Source organism: Bombina bombina, chromosome 1, assembly GCF_027579735.1.
Source record: "Bombina bombina isolate aBomBom1 chromosome 1, aBomBom1.pri, whole genome shotgun sequence".
NCBI lineage: Eukaryota > Metazoa > Chordata > Amphibia > Anura > Bombinatoridae > Bombina > Bombina bombina.
In genome coordinates this window covers 1,211,715,418-1,211,739,163 of record NC_069499.1, presented here as the reverse complement: position 1 = coordinate 1,211,739,163, position 23,746 = coordinate 1,211,715,418, and the positions used below count along the sequence as shown (strand labels likewise).

General features: G+C 39.7%; 1 protein-coding gene across 1 annotated transcript in view; it reads left to right on the top strand.

Annotated features, from left to right (window-relative positions):
- The window catches only part of LRCH2 (leucine rich repeats and calponin homology domain containing 2), a 600,694-nt gene that overhangs the window by 497,324 nt on the left and 79,624 nt on the right, over positions 1-23,746 (top strand). The window contains exons 16-18 of the mRNA XM_053700216.1: positions 6,266-6,316; positions 9,753-9,810; positions 17,561-17,673. Coding sequence (XP_053556191.1) covers positions 6,266-6,316; positions 9,753-9,810; positions 17,561-17,673 — 222 coding nt within the window. The remainder of the gene's footprint in view (positions 1-6,265; positions 6,317-9,752; positions 9,811-17,560; positions 17,674-23,746) is intronic.

The window sequence follows — 23,746 nt, the reverse complement described above, 5'->3', positions numbered from 1 at the left end:
AATTCTGTTTTACAAACTTTGCCTCCGATGGAGGTGGTGAAGTAAGTTTGTGCTAGATTCTACGTTGATATGCGCTCCGCAGCAAGTTGGAGCCCGGTTTTCCTCTCAGCGTGCAGTGAATGTCAGAGGGATGTGAGGAGAGTATTGCCTATTTGAATGCAGTGATCTCCTTCTAAGGGGTCTATTTCATAGGTTCTCTGTTATCGGTCGTAGAGATTCATCTCTTACCTCCCTTTTCAGATCGACGATATACTCTTATATATACCATTACCTCTGCTGATTCTCGTTTCAGTACTGGTTTGGCTATCTGCTATATGTAGATGAGTGTCCTGGGGTAAGTAAGTCTTATTTTCTGTGACACTCCTAGCTATGGTTGGGCACTTTGTTTATAAAGTTCTAAATATATGTATTCAAACATTTATTTGCCTTGACTCAGAATGTTCAACTTTCCTTATTTTCAGACAGTCAGTTTCATATTTGGGATAATGCATTTTAATTTAACATTTTTCTTACCTTAAAATTTGACTTTTTCCCTGTGGGCTGTTAGGCTCGCGGGGGCTGAAAATGCTTCATTTTATTGCGTCATTCTTGGCGCGGACTTTTTTGGCGCAAAAATTCTATTTCCGTTTCCGGCGTCATACGTGTCGCCGGAAGTTGCGTCATTTTTTGACGTTATTTTGCGGCAAAAATGTCGGCGTTCCGGATGTGGCGTCATTTTTGCCGCCAAAAAGCATTTAGGGGCCTAATAATGTGGGCGTCTTATTTGGCGCGAAAAAATATGGGCGTCACTTTTGTCTCCACATTATTTAAGTCTCATTTTTTATTGCTTCTGGTTGCTAGAAGCTTGTTCTTTGGCATTTTTTCCCATTCCTGAAACTGTCATTTAAGGAATTTGATCAATTTTGCTTTATATATATGTTGTTTTTTCTCTTACATATTGCAAGATGTCTCACGTTGCATCTGAGTCAGAAGATACTACAGGAAAATCGCTGTCAAGTGCTGAATCTACCAAAGCTAAGTGTATCTGCTGTAAACTTTTGGTAGCTATTCCTCCAGCTGTTGTTTGTATTGATTGTCATGACAAACTTGTTAAAGCAGATAATATTTCCTTTAGTAAAGTACCATTGCCTGTTGCAGTTCCTTCAACATCTAAGGTGCAAAATGTTCCTGATAATATAAGAGATTTTGTTTCTGAATCCATAAAGAAGGCTATGTCTGTTATTTCTCCTTCTAGTAAACGTAAAAAATCTTTTAAAACTTCTCTCCCTACAGATGAATTTTTAAATGAACATCATCATTCTGATTCTGATGATTCCTCTGGTTCAGAGGATTCTGTCTCTGAGGTTGATGCTGATAAATCTTCATATTTATTTAAAATGGAATTTATTCGTTCTTTACTTAAAGAAGTTCTAATTGCTTTAGAAATAGAGGATTCTGGTCCTCTTGATACTAATTCTAAACGTTTAGATAAGGTATTTAAAGCTCCTGTGGTTATTCCAGAAGTTTTTCCTGTTCCTAATGCTATTTCTGCAGTAATTTCCAAAGAATGGGATAATTTGGGTAATTCATTTACTCCTTCTAAACGTTTTAAGCAATTATATCCTGTGCCGTCTGACAGATTAGAATTTTGGGACAAGATCCCTAAAGTTGATGGGGCTATTTCTACCCTTGCTAAACGTACTACTATTCCTACGTCAGATGGTACTTCGTTTAAGGATCCTCTAGATAGGAAAATTGAGTCCTTTCTAAGAAAAGCTTATCTGTGTTCAGGTAATCTTCTTAGACCTGCTATATCTTTGGCTGATGTTGCTGCAGCTTCAACTTTTTGGTTGGAAACTTTAGCGCAACAAGTAACACATCGTGATTCTCATGATATTATTATTCTTCTTCAGCATGCTAATAATTTTATCTGTGATGCCATTTTTGATATTATCAGAGTTGATGTCAGGTTTATGTCTCTAGCTATTTTAGCTAGAAGAGCTTTATGGCTTAAAACTTGGAATGCTGATATGGCTTCTAAATCAACTTTACTTTCCATTTCTTTCCAGGGTAACAAATTATTTGGTTCTCAGTTGGATTCCATTATTTCAACTGTTACTGGTGGGAAAGGAACTTTTTTACCACAGGATAAAAAATCTAAAGGTAAAAACAGGGCTAATAATCGTTTTCGTTCCTTTCGTTTCAACAAAGAACAAAAGCCTGATCCTTCATCCTCAGGAGCAGTTTCAGTTTGGAGACCATCTCCAGTCTGGAATAAATCCAAGCCAGCTAGAAAGGCAAAGCCTGCTTCTAAGTCCACATGAAGGTGCGGCCCTCATTCCAGCTCAGCTGGTAGGGGGCAGGTTACGTTTTTTCAAGGAAATTTGGATCAATTCTGTTCACAATCTTTGGATTCAGAGCATTGTTTCAGAAGGGTACAGAATTGGTTTCAAGTTGAGACCTCCTGCAAAGAGATTTTTTCTTTCCTGTGTCCCAGTAAATCCAGTAAAAGCTCAAGCATTTCTGAAATGTGTTTCAGATCTAGAGTTGACTGGAGTAATTATGCCAGTTCCAGTTCCGGAACAGGGGATGGGGTTTTATTCAAATCTCTTCATTGTACCAAAGAAGGAGAATTCTTTCAGACCAGTTCTGGATCTAAAAATATTGAATCGTTATGTAAGGATACCAACGTTCAAGATGGTAACTGTAAGGACTATCTTACCTTTTGTTCAGCAAGGGAATTATATGTCCACAATAGATTTACAGGATGCATATCTGCATATTCCGATTCATCCAGATCATTATCAGTTCCTGAGATTCTCGTTTCTGGACAAGCATTACCAGTTCGTGGCTCTGCCGTTTGGCCTAGCTACAGCTCCAAGAATTTTTACAAAGGTTCTCGGTGCCCTGCTGTCTGTAATCAGAGAACAGGGTATTGTGGTATTTCCTTATTTGGACGATATCTTGGTACTTGCTCAGTCTTTACATTTAGCAGAATCTCATACGAATCGACTTGTGTTGTTTCTTCAAGATCATGGTTGGAGGATCAATTTACCAAAAAGTTCTTTGATTCCTCAGACAAGGGTAACCTTTCTGGGTTTCCAGATGGATTCAGTGTCCATGACTCTGTCTTTAACAGACCAGAGACGTCTAAAGTTGATTACAGCTTGTCGAAACCTTCAGTCACAATCATTCCCTTCGGTAGCCTTATGCATGGAAATTCTAGGTCTTATGACTGCTGCATCGGACGCGATCCCCTTTTCTCGTTTTCACATGCGACCTCTTCAGCTCTGTATGCTGAAGCAATGGTGCAAGGATTACACGAAGATATCTCAATTAATATCTTTAAAACCGATTGTTCGACACTCTCTAACATGGTGGACAGATCACCATCGTTTAATTCAGGGGGCTTCTTTTGTGCTTCCGACCTGGACTGTAATTTCAACAGATGCAAGTCTCACAGGTTGGGGAGCTGTGTGGGGATCTCTGACGGCACAAGGAGTTTGGGAATCTCAGGAGGTGAGATTACCGATCAATATTTTGGAACTCCGTGCAATTTTCAGAGCTCTTCAGTTTTGGCCTCTTCTGAAGAGAGAATCGTTCATTTGTTTTCAGACAGACAATGTCACAACTGTGGCATACATCAATCATCAAGGAGGGACTCACAGTCCTCTGGCTATGAAAGAAGTATCTCGAATTTTGGTTTGGGCGGAATCCAGCTCCTGTCTAATCTCTGCGGTTCATATCCCAGGTGTAGACAATTGGGAAGCGGATTATCTCAGTCGCCAAACGTTGCATCCGGGCGAATGGTCTCTTCACCCAGAGGTATTTCTTCAGATTGTTCAAATGTGGGAACTTCCAGAAATAGATCTGATGGCGTCCCATCTAAACAAGAAACTTCCCAGGTATCTGTCCAGATCCCGGGATCCTCAGGCGGAGGCAGTGGATGCATTATCACTTCCTTGGAAGTATCATCCTGCCTATATCTTTCCGCCTCTAGTTCTTCTTCCAAGAGTAATCTCCAAGATTCTGAAGGAATGCTCGTTTGTTCTGCTGGTAGCTCCGGCATGGCCTCACAGGTTTTGGTATGCGGATCTTGTCCGGATGGCCTCTTGCCAACCGTGGACTCTTCCGTTAAGACCAGACCTTCTGTCACAAGGTCCTTTTTTCCATCAGGATCTGAAATCCTTAAATTTAAAGGTATGGAGATTGAACGCTTGATTCTTGGTCAAAGAGGTTTCTCTGACTCTGTGATTAATACTATGTTACAGGCTCGTAAATCTGTATCTCTAGAGATATATTATAGAGTCTGGAAGACTTATATTTCTTGGTGTCTTTCTCATCATTTTTCCTGGCATTCTTTTAGAATACCGAGAATTTTACAGTTTCTTCAGGATGGTTTAGATAAGGGTTTTGTCCGCAAGTTCTTTGAAAGGACAAATCTCTGCTCTTTCTGTTCTTTTTCACAGAAAGATTGCTATTCTTCCTGATATTCATTGTTTTGTACAAGCTTTGGTTCGTATAAAACCTGTCATTAAGTCAATTTCTCCTCCTTGGAGTTTGAATTTGGTTCTGGGAGCTCTTCAAGCTCCTCCGTTTGAACCTATGCATTCATTGGACATTAAATTACTTTCTTGGAAAGTTTTGTTCCTTTTGGCCATCTCTTCTGCCAGAAGAGTTTCTGAATTATCTGCTCTTTCTTGTGAGTCTCCTTTTCTGATTTTTCATCAGGATAAGGCGGTGTTGCGAACTTCTTTTGAATTTTTACCTAAAGTTGTGAATTCCAACAACTTTAGTAGAGAAATTGTGGTTCCTTCATTATGTCCTAATCCTAAGAATTCTAAGGAGAAATCGTTGCATTCTTTGGATGTTGTTAGAGCTTTGAAATATTATGTTGAAGCTACGAAATCTTTTCGTAAGACTTCTAGTCTATTTGTTATCTTTTCAGGTTCTAGAAAAGGCCAGAAAGCTTCTGCCATTTCTTTGGCATCTTGGTTGAAATCTTTAATTCATCTTGCCTATGTTGAGTCGGGTAAAACTCCGCCTCAGAGAATTACAGCTCATTCTACTAGGTCAGTTTCTATTTCCTGGGCAGCAACTTGGTCCTCTTTGCATACTTTTACTAAATTCTACCATTTTGATGTATTTTCTTCTTCTGAAGCAGTTTTTGGTAGAAAAGTACTTCAGGCAGCGGTTTCAGTTTGAATCTTCTGCTTATGTTTTTCGTTAAACTTTATTTTGGGTGTGGATTATTTTCAGCAGGAATTGGCTGTCTTTATTTTATCCCTCCCTCTCTAGTGACTCTTGTGTGGAAAGATCCACATCTTGGGTAGTCATTATCCCATACGTCACTAGCTCATGGACTCTTGCTAATTACATGAAAGAAAACATAATTTATGTAAGAACTTACCTGATAAATTCATTTCTTTCATATTAGCAAGAGTCCATGAGGCCCGCCCTTTTTTTGTGGTGGTTATGATTTTGTATAAAGCACAATTATTCCAATTCCTTATTTTATATGCTTTCGCACTTTTTTATCACCCCACTTCTTGGCTATTCGTTAAACTGAATTGTGGGTGTGGTGAGTGGTGTATTTGTAGGCATTTTGAGGTTTGGGAAACTTTGCCCCTCCTGGTAGGAATGTATATCCCATACGTCACTAGCTCATGGACTCTTGCTAATATGAAAGAAATGAATTTATCAGGTAAGTTCTTACATAAATTATGATATTCCTGTCTATCAAATGTCAAGCCAGTTAAAATAAACAGAATATATTTGTATGAAGGGTGTCCTTCTTCACTATGCTTATGTTGATACTCATGGTGTTAAAGTGGTCAGTAAAATAAAAATGAAACTTAGAGCATACAATTTAAAACAACTCTCTGATTTACTTATTGCTTTGTTCTGTTGGCATCCTTTGTTGAATAGTTAGCTTAGGTAGACTCAGGACCATGCATGTGTCTTTAGCATTCTATGTAGCAGTGCATTCTGGCAAACTCTGCTGCCATAGAAGAAGTGCACACTCTTGAGCTCCTATCAGCCTTCTTAGGTTTTACCAAGGATACCAAAAGAGCAAATCAAATATAAATATAGAGATAAATTGGAAAGTTGTTTAAAAATGAATGTTCTATCTAAGCCATTAAAGTTTAATTTTGACTTTACTGTCCCTTTAACCTATGTAAATATATGTTTTATGTTTTTATTTGTCTACTTTTAGTTAAGCTGATTAGATGCTCCATTTTAAAAAATGCCATCTTTTAACTTATTTTTGTTATCTTTTTCATAGCACAACAGTGATAGTGCAAATGTGTCACCGTCATCTCCTGTGTCATCTGAGGTACATTATTTTTGTTTTGTTTTTTCATGTACATCTATGCAAAAACTTAAACTATTGGGAATGGTAAACTGATTTTTCACTGTTTTGCCATTAATTCAATCCACAATCAGTCAATCCAATCTTTGTGATTGGATGAAATTCATCAACTTATGTCTGTCTTGATTTACTCTCATTTATTTACTTTTGTTTCAGATCTCATTTTTTATTTGCTATATTTATTTTGGAGGTTTTTTATTCCCTAACCTTAAAGGGATTCTGAACCCAAATTTTTTTCTTTCGTGATTCAGATAGAGCATGCAATTTTAAGCAACTTTCTAATTTACTCCTATTATCAATTTTTCTTCCTTCTCTTGCTATCTTTGTTTGAAAAAGAAGGCATCTAAGTTGTTTTTTTTGGTTCAGACTATGGACAGCACTTTTTTATTGGTGGATGAATTTATCCACCAATCAGCAAGAACAACCCAGATTGTTCACCGAAAATGGGCCGGCATCTAAACTTACATTCTTGCATTTTAAATAAAGATACCAAGAGAATGAAAAAAAATTGATAATAGTAAATTAGAAAGTTGCTTAAAATGTCATGCTCTATCTGAATCACGAAAGAAAAAAATTGGGTTCAGTGGCCCTTTAACCTTTTTTTTCTCACGCTATTAACATAGTATTCAGGTACTAGTTGAGAATATTGCCTTGTGTTTCTTATAATAAGTAGAAATGTCTTCAGTGTGCTTCTCCCTCCTACATGTTTCCTATATCTTCTGTTGTTTCGGCCAGATGAAATAATACAATATGTAGTATGATATTATATAATTGTCCTGACAAATTAATCTGATCAGTGTCTTGTGCAATAAAATACACTCATAATCATTATTAATAATAATAACAAATAATTTAACTGACATCATATTGGAAATGTGAAAGGAGCCTAAACCTGCACTGATTACTTCACCTAACCAAGCTTGAAAAGAGCAACACCATCCAGTAAAGTCATTTATAAAAGAACACTTCTAATTTTCATTTGGTTAGGCCATGGTATTCAAAACCTCTCTGCTCAGGTGAGATATTCTAAAATGATCCTCCAGCACTGCGAGTTCCCTAGTGACATTTTCAAACGGCCGATTTTGCTTTATTTTTCCAAGGGGCATTCCCTGTATTTCTGTATGTGAAGGAGAGACAAGCCCAGTCCAATATAGTACTGCATGACATGAGAGTCTGCTGCATTTACACTTTGTGCTTTCTACATTATATCACTTTACACTTCTGATTACATTTTAGTACATTTAAACTTTGCACTTTCTATTTTGTATTTTATTTTGTATACTGCAGTGTATTTAGGATTGTAATTTTACAAATTCTGATTACGCCTTTACAGTTTCTGAGCAACTTTAACAAATTAGGCTCATACTTTTGTATATTTATGTGTATCTTTTACAAATTAGATTGCACCTTACATGTCTCTTATTTAAATTAAAAAAGAAAAACTATCCGCTTCAGTTTCCCAGAGAGCGTCATTACTTACTATGGGCCAGATAATCAAACATTTTCTTTTTTGGAGAGAGATTATAGTGCTGACTTCACAAGGGCAGAATTCACTGAATTTTTAAAGAAATGGGGAGGAACCTGGAAATTCCAGAGAGATGAGAGATGCAGTCTATAGAAAGTAATGAAGCTCTTTGGGATACAAAATTTCAAATGGGAGAGAGAAGGTAATTGTAGAACACCTGGGGCTGATATACAGGCTCTGTTTGCAGCAGTTACAAATTAAACTGAAATGTTTTTACTACAATTTAACTTGCTTTTGACTATATTTTAGTATATATTACTTTTCTGTTAGTTCAAATAAGAATATTGAGAATTTTGAGCAAACTTCACCAGCATACTGCGGCGAGAAAAATCAGTAAGATCAGCTTGTTTAAAATGCTTATATAATTTCGCAAGACTTGCAAGAGAGCTTAAGATATACCCTGGAGACTCCCCTGTTCAGTCCAGGGGACAGCCCTGCCCCTCTAACTTTCTGAAACTGATAGTTTACAATGGAGAAAATACAAATGGAGGAGCAGATTTGTTACAAGTATCTGTCTACCCTAAGAAATGCAATAGTACCTAAATACTGTGAGAGAGAAATTGATGTATTGTAAGTATAAATGTAATTTAAATGAAATTACATTAAACGTTTGACTTTTATTTCATGTTTGTGATTTAGGAAATGCTCATAGATCCACATACAAAATTGAAAGACCTACATCTTTATGGTTTAAATATTTAGGCCTAGATTACAAGTGGTCTGTAAAAATGTTCGTGCCACTGTGCGTTGAAATCGTTTGAGGACAATCAAAACTGCTTCCATTTTTGTACTAATATTACAAGTGTAAAGTTATTTTTTTAGCACTCAACCGACAGTATATTGCGCACTAACATCTGCATGACGGATAGCTTGGATGCTTTAAATTCCTTACATAATGAACATCGGAGGATGAGCAGTAAAATGTATGTCAGATAGTGCTCCAGTGCAAAGCCAGTGGAGTTCTTCATTTAGTTCTGTGCTATACTATTTTAATAAAACGTAAAGGGACATGAAACCCAAACATTTTCTTTCAGAATTCAGAGCACAACATTTTTAATGAATTTTCAATTTACTTCTATTATCTAATTAGCTTTGTTTTTCTGGTATCCTTTGTTGAAAAGCATAATCAGGTAGGCTCAGGAGCAGCAATGCACTACTAGGAGCTAGCTGCTGATTGGTGGCTGTACATATATGCCTCTTCTCATAGGCTCACTTGAGGAGTTCAGCTAACTCCCAGTAGTGCATTGCTTCTCCTTAAACAAAAGATGCCACTTAGATAAAAGAAAGGAAAGTTATTTAAAATTGTATGTTCTATCTGAAAAAATGGTTTTCGTATCACTTTAAGGATAAAACACATCATACACACAGACACACATTTTACATACACGTATCCCTTTTACACCTCCTCAGTCCCGCCCTTTGTCATACATATCCCTTTAATTCTGCCACACAGCCTTTTATTTTTATTATTAATAAACATTTATTTAATAAGTATGAAATGGAAATATAAATTAAATTATTTATGTTTTCTTATGCATACTGGTAAGTGATAATCTTTAACTTTACTCAGTCCTCAAAACTCACAAAATTAAAAGTACTCTCTGCACCATCTATTAAATGTATAGTTCGCTAAAAAAAGGTTTTGGGGGTTAGAAATTTTAATGATCCGCTTTTAATACTAGATTGTTCTTTATTCTTTGTAAAAGATGGAGTGCAGGATGACCCACCATGTGCTATCGAGTGTGCCCCACTTGTAATCTAACCCTAAATATTTGCGCTGTTTTAGGAAGGAATAGCTTTAAGTCCAATCACCTTGTATGTGCTTATACTGTACCTAGTAATTGTATGCGCTTTCTTATTTATTTTTTAAATTAGGACTGTGAAAGATCACACAGCAATTCTCCCACTCCCTTTGGATTGAAGCCTAGGTCAGGTATGCATTCCTCTTTAACATAGAATAACATGCTTTATACGTTATTTTTGCATTTTTTTATTTCAGAACTGTGCTGACTTATCTGCTTATTTGCAATTATTTCCTTTCTACCTATAATCATTAAATCTCAGCTGTACATATGTTCCTTATGATACAAAAAGAACCAAAGGTGGCACACAGTAAAGGAACTATACCTTTATTAGGACGAGCAACGTTTCGAGGCACCTGCCCCTTTCTCAAGCTTTCTCAAGCTTGCTCGTCCTAATATAGGTATAGTTCCTTTACTGTATGCCACCTTTGGTTCTTTTTGTATGCTACACTCTGAGACTCAGTGAGGGTGGTCTCTAAGGTGTTGCACCGGACACTTGTCGCAAGCGTTTTTGTATTATTTTCCTTGTGCTTGTGCTGATTCCTTTTGTACAAATACATATGTTCCTTATGATCCTAGTAGCTCATTATTTTGCCACTTAGACCAATGATTCTCCATTAGTACTGAACTAGAATCTTTTTTGGGACAAATGGCTATTTCTTTACAAAGACAGGACGAGTCCACAACTTCATTCATTACTGTTGGGAATATCAACAGCTGGCCACCAGGAGGAGACAAATACACCCCAGCCAAAGGCTATATATATCCCTCCCACTTCCCCTATCCCCCCAGTCATTCTTTGCCTTTCGTCACTATAGGAGGATGACAGAGAAGTGTTAGAAGAAATTTGTAATCCGTTAATGGGTATGTTCGCTTCAAGTATGGACTGGGGTGTTTGAGTAACCATGCAATCCTCTCAATGAGAGTTGTGGTGAACGCTGGATCTAGATGTAGCAGGGAACGATCTCTGACCACTATCTAGACTTAAAGCTATCACCTCCTTAGAAATCAATGTTAACAATTTACACTGTTTTTCTCATTATCTTCAGGTCCCGGTCAGATGCTTTGGTGAGACTGTCAGACCTTGAGGTGCTGTGCCTGCTCCACAGCTTTGATCCTGGAGGGCAAGTCCTTTATATTTCTTTGAGGAATTATGCCTAGTAGGGCTGCAAATTCGCTGAGGTTATTGAACTAAACAGTTCACAATGTGATACTTTATTCTCTTCTGGATATGGTGACATTTTATACATTTTATAATATGGAGGTTATTTACTGAGCAGGGGGCCAATCTATTTGTGCTGGTTAGCTCCCTGCCAACCAGAGATTGTGTGTAAGTTTTTATTTGGGCTCATTAAGAACATTGACAGACGATGCAGGACACTTTGGGAAATTTACCCAATGGGACCTTTTTTACCGCTACGCAGCTAATATTTAGTTTTGCACAGTTTCTCTTCTAGTTGGGGGTGGTCTCTAGAAGCGCAGCATGTAACAAGGGCTCTATTTTTCTCTGAAGCTGGTCGGAAGTGCATTGGGAGAGATCCTGACTTCGTTCCGGTCACGCTTGTCTAGCTAGGAGGTTGTAAGTACCTCAACCAAGGCTGAGGGTAGAGGTGCCTTGATAAGTGTTAAAAACTTTTTTTATTTTTTTGGTTGCTATGATATTGAGACCTTTTACCCGCTATGAAGGACTCTGATATTAACCCCTCAGAGTGTTCTGTTTCAGCGATCACTGTGACAAATGCATGTTTATATTGTGAGGAGACTATGGTTTGCCCACCTACGCAATTCTGTTCTGTCTGCTTATGTTCTGTGTTAAAGACCACGAAGGGGTCTAAATCTGGTTTATCCCCTGGTACTTTTATGCGCTCTGAGCCTTCTACCTCTAAGGACTCTGTTGTCCATGAGATGCCTATTCTGCAGTCACAGTCCCCTTTTAGCCCAATGACACAGGCAGTGCCCCGCGGCGCACATTTATCTCCGGCTGGAGGTAATTTTTTGCCAGCAGACTTTACTTCACAGCTTCAGTCTGCGGTATCAGCTGCATTAAACGCTTTGCCTATCTCTGGAAAACGTAATAGAAAGTTTATGCATAGTTCCACTGACTTGGGGGCAAACACCTCTTTTAAGTCTGAGTTGGCTAGTTTGTTTCAACTTTCTGTGGATGATCTAACTTCGGTTGCATCTGAGGGTGAGCTTTCAGAGTCAGAGGTATCTGAAATTAAATCTCCTTCTCCTGAGGAACCGAATTTTAGGTTTAAGGTTGAATACCTCAGCTTTCTCTTAAAGGAGGTATTGTCTACCCTAGAGGTTCCAGAAGCTAAGCTTCCTGAAGAACCTATTATCCCTAAATTAGATGGGGTTTATGAGGAGAATATTCTTGAAACCTTCCCGGTACCCGTTTCCGGTCCCTAAATCACATTTAGAGTTATGGAACTCTATCCTTAAGGTGGACGGGCCATTTCTACTCTTGCCAAGAGTACTACTATCCCTCTAGAGGCTAGCTCCTCTTTTAGAGATCCCATGGACAGGAAGTAGAAAGGCTATCTGCAAAAGATGTTTTCAACACATGGGCCTCCTATTTCATCCAGTAACCACTGTGGCAGCAGTCGTAGGTGCTGGTACCTACTGGTGTGATTCGTTGTCGGAACTAATTGAAGTTGAATCCCCCATGGAGGATATACAGGACAGGATTAAGGTTCTCAAGATAGCCAACTCCTTTATTTGTTATGCTAATATGCAAATTGTCTGTCTGAATGCTAGAGGTTCGCATTCCTAGACTAACATTTCCATTTCTTAGCCTTTCCATTTGGCTTAGCTACTGCACCCAGAATTTTCACAAAGGTTTTGGGAGCTCTCAGATTGGGGGTTTCGAAGATAGACCTCATGGCTTCTCTTCTCAATACCAAGCTACCCTGATACCGGTCAAGATCGAGGGATCCTCAAGCGGAATTGCTAGACGCATTAGCTGTTCCATGGAGGTTCAATCTCATATCTTTTTCCTCCATTGGCCCTTCTTCCTCGAGTAGTGGCTTGCATCAAGCAGGAGCAGGCTCCGGTGATACTAATAGCTCCTTTGTGGCCATGAAGGACTTGTTTTGTGGACTTAAAAATAATGTCCTCCTCCCCTTCGTGGGGGTTACCTTGTTGTGCGGACATTCTGACTCCTTTCCTTTATAAAAATCTTGATTCTCTGAGACTGACTGCATGGAAATTGAATGTTTAGTCTTATCCAAGAGAGGTTTTTCGGATAGAGTGATAGACACTTAAATACAGCCTGTCACTCGCTGTATTTACCTTAAGGTATGGCGTACTTGCCTTCATTGGTGTGAGGAACGCAGTCTTCCATGGCACAATGTGAAGGAATTCTATCCATTCTCCAAGATGATTTGGAAAAGGGTTTATCTGCCAGTTCTCTGAAGGGTCAGATCTTGGCCCTGTCAGTCTTACTGCACAAGAGATTAGCGGATCTTCTGGACGTGCAGTCTTTTGTTCAGGCTCTGGCTAGAATCAGGCCTGTGTTTTAACCTGTTGCTCCTCTTTGGAGCCTCAACCTTGTTCTTCGTGTTTTGCAGCAGGCTCTGTTTGAGCCTATGGCCTATATTTGACAAAGTCTGGCGGACCTGATCCGCTAGTGCGGATCAGGTCCACCAGACCTCGCTGAATACGGAGAGCAATAAGCTCTCCATATTCAGCATTGCACCAGCAGCTCACAAGAGCTGCTGGTGCAACGCCGCCCTGTGCAGACTCGCGGCCAATCGGCCACCAGCAGGGAGGTGTCAATCAACCCGACCGTACTCGATCGGGTTGATTTCCGGCGATGTCTGTCCGCCTGCTCAGAGCAGGCGGACAGGTTATGGAGCAGCGGTCTTTGTGACCGCTGCTTCATAACTGCTGTTTCTGGCGAGCCTGCAGGCTCGCCAGAAACACGGGGCATCAAGCTCCATTCGGAGCTTGATAGATAGGCCCCTAAGCATTCTGTTATCCTTAAGCTTCTAGGCTGGAAGGTATTGTTTTTGTTGGCTATCGCCTCAGCTCGCAGAGTCTCTGAGATTTCTGCTTTACAGTGTGATCCGCCTTACCTTATTTTCCATGCTGATAAGGTGGTTTTACATGCTAAGTTAGGTTTCATACCTAAGGTAGTCTCGAATCGCAAAATCAATCAGGATTGTTCCTTCCTTTTGTCCTAATCCTTCTTCCTGGAAGGAACGTTTGCTCCACAATCTGGACGTTGCACATGCCTAAAAATTATATCTTCAGGCTAGTAAGGATTTCAGGCAATTCTCTTCATTGTTTGTGTTTTATTCTGGTAAGCGCAGGGGTCAGAAGACCACTGCGACTTCATTATCTTTCTGGCTGAGAAGTATCATCCGTTTGGCTTATGAGACGGCTGGACAACAGCCTCCTGAGAGGATAACGGCTCATTCCACTAGAGCAGTTTCTTCTTCCTGGGCTTTCAAGAATGAAGCTTCTATGGATCAGGTTTGTAAGGTGGTTACCTGGTGGTCCTTGCATACCTTTTCAAAATTCTATAAATTTGATGTCTTTGCTTCTGCAGAGCCAGCTTTTGGGAGAAAAGTGTTACAGGCTGTGGTGCCCTAAGATTAGGGTCCGCCTTTCCTTTTTGCTTTCCTGTTTTAATCATTCAGTGTCCTCTGGAGCTTGGGTATTGGTTCCCAACAGTAATGAATGAAGTCGTGGACTCTACCTGCCTTTGGAAAGAAAACAAAATCTATGCTTACCAGATAAATTCCTATCTTTCCTGGCAGGGATAGTCCATGACCCCACCTGTAATATTTTGTTTGCGGCTTCCCTGTTATTTTTTCTTCTGGCACCTCTATACTCTGTTTCTCTTGCTTTTCCTTGTTCCCTCGGCCGAGCAACTGGGGGGGGGGAAGTGGGAGGGATATTTATAGCATTTGGCTGTGGTATCTTGGCCTCCTCCTGGTGGCCAGGTGTTGATATTCGTAACAGTAATTAATGAAGTCATAAAGGAATTTATCTGGTAAGCTTAAATTTTGTTTTTAAGTCAGTTGCCCAGTTACCATAATTTACCAACCTTTGCTCAAACAGGAATGTGATTTAAATATGCACTGTTGGTTGTTTTTAATTTGATAATTATACATACAGGACTTGTAGCAAGCACACATTTGTACAACAGTAAAGTGCTATAAGAGCATTTCATTGTTGCAGTTGTATGCCCCTTTAGCTATAGAAGGGTACTAAAAGTGATTTAACCTTTCAGATTTATTCAAATGTAAGTGGGTTGGACTAATTGAAATTCCAGCCTAAAGGGATCCTAAACCCCAATTTTAAGCAACTTTCTAATTTACTCCTATTATCAATTTTTCTTCGTCCTCTTGCTATCTTTATTTGAAAACTGGACTGTAAAGCTTAGAAGCCCGGCCCATTTTTGGTTCAGCACCTGGGTAGCGTTTGCGGATTAATGGCTAAATGTAGCACTATATATAAAGTAATAGCCTGTCCGCCTGCCTGGGATTTTACCTGCATAGCCCTGTAGGGCTTTAAGAAAAACATGTCCAAACTGTTGTCAAGTTTAAAAGGCCTGCAGTCTGTTTATTGGTAGTTCACAGCAGTATTACAGCAAATCAAACAAACAGTGAGTTGTCAGCATATAGTCCAGCATAAAATCTAAGTAGCAACAGTCTTCTAACACAGGTTCATTCCAGTATAATATACTCCAGCAGTTTCCCCCATTACTCACTTAACAAGGCCTTTATAGCATTAACACCCTCCCAGGTGAACTTAATCAGATTAATTAACACAGTGAGAAAGGATCCAGTAAAATCTGGACTGGATCCTGTAAATCAATCACCCTGAAATTGGAGTCGAGAATCTGCCCATCTATCTCTTCCGAATACTCCACCCCAGGGAACCCATAATACACAATAACTAAAACAGGTTAGTTTAATCACATTCTTTCCCTGGTGCTGCTTGTATTATCCCACATAACAGGGTAATGATTTCTTAAAACACTGGGTCCTAAATACACCACATCCACAACTCTGCCTACCAGTCTGTCGCATATACTCCCCCCAGCTCAGACCTTGTGGGGTGAGCGACCATGGACATAAATTAATAAAGTTGGGACAGGCTATGAGCATTTCCATGTTTAGAACCAGCCCTATGTTTAACAGAAAAAATATAGCAAGCTAAGAAGCCACTAGGTCATCCTAGCATTCTCATCTTTATTTTGAGTAATCCATGTTAAGGAAGCATGATCAGTGGCCAACTTGAATTTACAGCCCTCACTAACTTCAATAATCTCTTATGGGCCATGCCAGGAAATCTATCGATTCCTGATTCAGGCACAATGAATTTTGCTACCAGTGTAGCCATACTACCTGAATCTAATAATGCTTTTACCTTTTTACCATTCACAATCACATAACCTTTCTGAGGATTTTGACAACAATTTGTAATAACAGATTCTAAGTAATTTAACATGCATGGATTTTGTCCATCAGTATTACCCATGTTGCATTGCATCGGATCATTTATTAAGGGACAGTCTTTTGCTTTATGACCCAGTGCATTGCAATGATAACATTTTTATAACATAATCTAGATCCTTTTAAAAGATTAACACTCCTGGTGGTAGAAATATAGGGTCCCTGGGGGTATGTTCTGTGTTCCTCAGTGTCCCTCAAACCCAGAGTAGTCTTACCAGGTCTTGCTGTATCTTTATTTCTCACTCTCTGCACTCGCTCTGATCGAGCAGACCCCTGCTTGTCCTCCGCCGCAACATATCTCCCCACCAGACCAATAAACAGATTTTCAGATTGGGGATCACTCTGACTGACCCAACATCTCACATCAGCTGGTAAACCTCTCAAGAATTAGTCCATCACAAGGAATTCCACAATATAGCTAGAATAATTCACCTCAATGACACCGATTCCCCCATTTCTCACTTTACAAGACCTTTTATAGCCTCAAGGTGAACTTAATCAGATTAATTAACACAGTGAGAAAGGATCCAGTAAAATCTGGACTGGATCCTGTACAATTAATCACCCTGATAGTGGAGTGGAGAATCAGCCAAGCCGTCTCTTCCGAATACTCCACCCCGGGGGAACCCATAATACACAATAACTAAAACAGGTTAGTTTAATCAGTCTTTCCCTTGGGCTGCCTGTATTATCCTACATATCAGGGTAGTGATTTTTTTAAAATACTGGGTCCTAAATACACCCCATCCACAACTCTGCCTAACTCTCTCTCACTATATATAATATACATATGCCTCTCAAACAGGTAATATTTGTAGTCATCATGTAAATAGTCAAAAAGATATAAAGGGATAGATATGTTGTTGTTGTAGTGTTTTTTTATATAAATATAAAAATATAATATATATCCATTTTAAAATAAAAAGACAATTTTTTTCTATGTCAAGAACATTTGAACATGCGCAGGCGATAAGCGTTAAAAGTTAAAGTCTATGGGGAGAAGAAGATAGCACGGTCACGTTATCCAAAGTTCTGAAGTTAGCGTAGATCGAACTCGCTTGTGCTAACTTTTTTCTTTCAACTTGTAAAACGAGCAACAAATTTAATGAGCGTGCCACTTGTAATATAGCCCTATGTGCTTAACTTCTTTAAAGGGTTTTAATCCCTAGTTTAACATAACCCCCTTTGCAAACAATAATGCAATGAGAAATTGCTCTAACATATTAGAATTATTCATCTTTCTGTCCCTTTAAGATATGCTGCCCAACTATAACTGCTAATTGCGCTAGCTCCATTTCTAGATTTTCCAGTCAGGTAAAAAGAAAAGCTACTTAAATTCTTCATCTTATTGAAAAGTTAAATTATATTTTTATATTATATTAGTATAGTTATAGTATTATTTGTTTTGCAGCTTTCAGTCGCTCATCTCGGCAAGATTATGGAGTGGCGGATCCAGGATTTACAATGAGAAGGAAAATGGAGCATTTACGAGAAGAGAGAGAACAAATAAAACAGCTACGTAATGTAGGTGTAAATAGGTATACAGCATTCATTGTGTTTTAGGTTGTGCTATATCAGGTCTGTCCAACCTAAGGCTCTGGACAGGACACCGTGAGGCCAAAGCATTGTAACTAACCCAATTCTATACTGCAGTATCTGACCCATGGAATAATTTTTCAGTGCTATGATCTTATTAGAAAAAGATTTATTTTCAAGCTATAAAGGTAACATACTGAAGTGGGTGGCACAAAATTAGAAAATTTTATTTATATTGCTCATTTTATATTTTTTTATATAAAATAGTATATAAAGGTTTTTTTAATTAATAGTATTACTTTCATACATGTGGTAAAAGTCCACAATCTTTACTCTTGGGAATTACTCTTCTCTACCACTAGGAGGAGTCAAAGATTCCCAAACCCCAAAAACTCTATAAAACCCCTCCCATATACTTCAGTCTTTTCTTTGTCTCTGCTGGAGGTGGTTGAAGAATGTAGAGGTGCATGTGATTCTTCAGAGAGAGGGGTTTTCAGTCTATATTGAGGTCCGGTTACCCCTCAGAGTACAGTGCTTGTCAGAGGGATGTATTTTGGGTATGGTTTATGATTCTTGTCTTTTGCCTCCCTTTATGGATCTACAATATGCTCCTATTCCATATATGTTTCAGTAATGGTTTGGCTGTGGAAGAGTGTCTATTGGTAAGTATATTTTTAGTTAACATTTAGACACGCATATAGCTATTTTAAGGGCACTTTTTTTAAAGGAAAAAGTTTATCTATATATGTTGTTATATATTTCGCCTTGGGACAGATCCTTTTCACTATTACCTTGCTTTTATGTTTTTCTGGCGCTAAGTTTTTTGTGCGTCGGGATTGCACACTTCAGGTTTATGCGTAGGGCTAGGGCATGTCCCTTTAAGTCTTCTATATTTTTTCCGTGTGTCACGTTTTTGCCTGTCGGGATAGCGCACATTCCTTTAGTACACCTATAGTTTTCCCACGCGTTGGTTTACACAGGTCGGGTTACCGCACGTTTGCACACGTCTGGTTTTTGCCGTGCATAATCTCCTTAGTTGTCAGTTGTTTGGCACGCACTCGGATGTAACGTTCATTCTCCTGTTTTGTTTTTCATCTTGGGTTAGTGTGCATTGTTACTGTTAAAGCTGCTTAGGATGGGATAAAAGGTTTCTATTCCTCAAGAGCTGTTTAGGGGGTTTAATAGTGTTTATTGCATTGCTTTGCCATATCTTATAATGGAGCCAGCAGGATTCTGTCCCTAAATTTACCCAAGAAACTGAGTCTCCTTAAAGGGATACTAAACCCAAATGTTTTCTTTCATAATTTACTCCTATTATCAATTTTTCTTCATTCTCTTGGTAACTTTATTTGAAAAAGCAGGAATCTAAGCTAAGGAGCTGGCCCATTTGTGGTTCAGCACTCTGGATAGCGCTTGCTGATTGGTGGGTACATTTAGCCACGAATCAGCAAGCACTACCCAGGGTTCTGAACCATAAATGGGCCAGCTCCTTAGCTTAGATTCCTGGTTTTTCAAATAAAGATAACAAGAGAACAAAGAAAGATTGATAATAGTAGTAAATTAGAATGTTGCTTAAAATGGTATGCTCTATCTGAATCACAAAAGAAAACATTTTGGTTTAGTATCCCTTTAACCCCTTTCTACCATTATTATGTGTGCTTATTGTAAGAAAACTGAAGTGCCTTCTCCAGCTCATTTAGGTGGCTCATGTTTAGATTTGTTAATGCAATCAGACCAATCTAATGCTGTTTCTCTGGGTACTAATGCATCTACTCTTTGTTCATTACAGGATAATGCTGAGGTAGTGCCTCATGCCATGGAATTTTTTTTTTATCAAGGCTGCAGTCTCTAAAGCGTTGGCTGCTCTCCCGCCTTCAAACATGTGTAAAAGGTCTGTTCACTGTTCTACAAGTGCTATATGCCCTGAGACCAGGGATAATGTTTTTTTCTTCAGACAGTGAAGTTTACTGTGGGGATGAGGATTCCTCATCTAAAGTTGAACCTGATAATTCCTCTTTCTTCTGTTAAGTGTGATCAGTCCACGGGTCATCATTACTTCTGGGATATTACTCCTCCCCAACAGGAAGTGCAAGAGGATTCACCCAGCAGAGCTGCATATAGCTCCTCCCCTCTACGTCACTCCCAGTCATTCTCTTGCACCCAACGACTAGATAGGATGTGTGAGAGGACTATGGTGATTATACTTAGTTTTATATCTTCAATCAAAAGTTTGTTATTTTAAAATAGCACCGGAGTGTGTTATTACCTCTCTGGCAGAGTTTGAAGAAGAATCTACCAGAGTTTTGCTATGATTTTAGCCGGAGTAGTTAAGATCATATTGCTGTTCTCGGCCATCTGAGGAGTGAGGTAAACTTCAGATCAGGGGACAGCGGGCAGATGAATCTGCATAGAGGTATGTAGCAGTTTTTATTTTCTGACAATGGAATTGATGAGAAAATCCTGCCATACCGATATAATGTCATGTATGTATACTTTACACTTCAGTATTCTGGGGAATGGTACTTCACTAGAATTACACTGTAAGAAATACATAAAGCTGTTTAATAACTAGAGATTATGTTTAACGTTTTTGCTGGAATGTAAAATCGTTTTCATTTGCTGAGGTACTGTGTGAATAAATGTTTGGGCACTATTTTTCCACTTGGCAGTTGCTTAATCTGTTTTTCTGACAGTTTCTGTTCTCCCTCACTGCTGTGTGTGAGGGGGAGGGGCCGTTTTTTGGCGCTTTTACTATGCATCAAATATTTCAGTCAGCAACTCATTGTATTCCCTGCATGATCCGGTTCATCTCTACAGAGCTCAGGGGTCTTCAAAACTTATTTTGAGGGAGGTAATTTCTCTCAGCAGAGCTGTGAGAATTATAGTTTGACTGAGATAAAAAACGTTTATTCTGTAATTTGTTTCCTGCTTCAGAATTTGTTATCCTTGCTAATGGGATTAAACCTTTGCTAAAGTTGTGTTGTTTACAAGGATTGAGGCTATAACTGTTTCAATTTATTAATTTTCAACTGTCATAGATCTTCTGTGCTTCTTAAAGGCACAGTACGTTTTAATATTATTCTAATTGAATTGTATTTCCAAGTTGCAAGTTTATTTGCTAGTGTGTTAAACATGTCTGATTCAGAGGATGATACCTGTGTCATTTGTTGCAATGCCAAAGTGGAGCCCAATAGAAATTTATGTACTAACTGTATTGATGCTACTTTAAATAAAAGTCAATCTGTACAAATTGAACAAATTTCACCAAACAACGAGGGGAGAGTTATGCCGACTAACTCGCCTCACGTGTCAGTACCTACATCTCCCGCTCAGAAGGAGGTGCGTGATATTGTAGCGCCGAGTACATCTGGGCGGCCATTACAAATCACATTACAGGATATGGCTACTGTTATGACTGAGGTTTTGGCTAAATTACCAGAACTAAGAGGTAAGCGTGATCACTCTGGGGTGAGAACAGAGTGCGCTGATAATATTAGGGCCATGTCAGACACTGCGTCACAGGTGGCAGAACATGAGGACGGAGAACTTCATTCTGTGGGTGACGGTTCTGATCCAAACAGACTGGATTCAGATATTTCAAATTTTAAATTTAAACTGGAAAACCTCCGTGTATTACTAGGGGAGGTGTTAGCGGCTCTGAATGATTGTAACACAGTTGCAATACCAGAGAAAATGTGTAGGTTGGATAAATATTTTGCGGTACCGACGAGTACTGAGGTTTTTCCTATACCTAAGAGACTTACTGAAATTGTTACTAAGGAGTGGGATAGACCCGGTGTGCCGTTCTCACCCCCTCCGATATTTAGAAAAATGTTTCCAATAGACGCCACCACAAGGGACTTATGGCAAACGGTCCCTAAGGTGGAGGGAGCAGTTTCTACCTTAGTTAAGCGTACCACTATCCCGGTGGAGGATAGCTGTGCTTTTTCAGATCCAATGGATAAAAAGTTAGAGGGTTACCTTAAGAAAATGTTTGTTCAACAAGGTTTTATATTGCAACCCCTTGCATGCATTGCGCCGATCACGGCTGCAGCGGCATTCTGGATTGAGTCTCTGGAAGAGAACATTGGTTCAGCTACTCTGGACGACATTACGGACAGGCTTAGAGTCCTTAAACTAGCTAATTCATTCATTTCGGAGGCCGTACTACATCTTACTAAACTTACGGCGAAGAATTCAGGATTCGCCATTCAGGCACGCAGGGCGCTGTGGCTAAAATCCTGGTCAGCTGATGTTACTTCTAAGTCTAAATTGCTTAATATACCTTTCAAAGGGCAGACCTTATTCGGGCCCGGGTTGAAAGAGATTATCGCTGACATTACAGGAGGTAAAGGCCATGCCCTGCCTCAGGACAAAGCCAAAGCCAAGACTAGACAGTCTAATTTTCGTTCCTTTCGTAATTTCAAAGCAGGAGCAGCATCAACTTCCTCTGCACCAAAACAGGAAGGAGCTGTTGCTCGCTACAGACAAGGCTGGAAACCTAACCAGTCCTGGAACAAGGGCAAGCAGACTAGGAAACCTGCTGCTGCCCCTAAAACAGCATGAATTGAGGGCCCCCGATCCGGGATCGGATCTAGTGGGGGGCAGACTTTCTCTCTTCGCCCAGGCTTGGGCAAGAGATGTTCAGGATCCCTGGGCGCTAGAGATAATATCTCAGGGATACCTTCTGGACTTCAAATACTCTCCTCCAAGAGAGAGATTTCATCTGTCAAGATTGTCAACAATCCAGACAAAGAAAGAGGCGTTTCTACGCTGCGTACAAGAGCTCTTGTTAATGGGAGTAATCCATCCAGTTCCACGATCGGAACAGGGACAGGGATTTTACTCAAATCTGTTTGTGGTTCCCAAAAAAGAGGGAACTTTCAGACCAATCCTGGACTTAAAGATCCTAAACAAATTCCTAAGAGTTCCATCGTTCAAGATGGAGACTATTCGGACAATTTTACCTATGATCCAAGAGGGTCAATACATGACCACTGTAGATTTAAAAGATGCTTACCTTCACATACCGATTCACAAAGATCATTATCGGTACCTAAGGTTTGCCTTCCTAGACAGGCATTACCAGTTTGTGGCTCTTCCATTCGGATTGGCTACAGCTCCAAGAATCTTCACAAAGGTTCTGGGTGCTCTTCTGGCGGTACTAAGACCGCGGGGAATCTCGGTAGCTCCATACCTAGACGACATTCTGATACAAGCTTCAAGCTTTCAAACTGCCAAGTCTCATACAGAGTTAGTGCTGGCATTTCTAAGGTCACATGGATGGAAGGTGAACGAAAAGAAAAGTTCACTCGTTCCACTCACAAGAGTTCCCTTCCTGGGGACTCTTATAGATTCTGTAGAAATGAAGATTTACCTGACAGAGGACAGGCTAACAAGACTTCAAAGTGCTTGCCGCACCCTTCATTCCATTCAACACCCGTCAGTGGCTCAATGCATGGAGGTAATCGGCTTAATGGTAGCGGCAATGGACATAGTACCCTTTGCACGCTTACACCTCAGACCACTGCAACTGTGCATGCTAAGTCAGTGGAATGGGGATTACTCAGACTTATCCCCTTCTCTGAATCTGGATCAAGAGACCAGAAATTCTCTTCTATGGTGGCTTTCTCGGCCACATCTGTCCAGGGGGATGCCATTCAGCAGACCAGACTGGACAATTGTAACAACAGACGCCAGCCTTCTAGGTTGGGGTGCCGTCTGGAATTCTCTGAAGGCTCAGGGACAATGGAGTCAGGAGGAGAGTCTCCTGCCAATAAACATTCTGGAATTGAGAGCAGTTCTCAATGCCCTCCTGGCTTGGCCCCAGTTGACAACTCGGGGGTTCATCAGGTTTCAGTCGGACAACATCACGACTGTAGCTTACATCAACCATCAGGGAGGGACAAGAAGCTCCCTAGCTATGATGGAAGTATCAAAGATAATTTGCTGGGCAGAGTCTCACTCTTGCCACCTGTCAGCAATCCACATCCCGGGAGTGGAGAACTGGGAGGCGGATTTCTTAAGTTGTCAGACTTTTCATCCGGGGGAGTGGGAACTT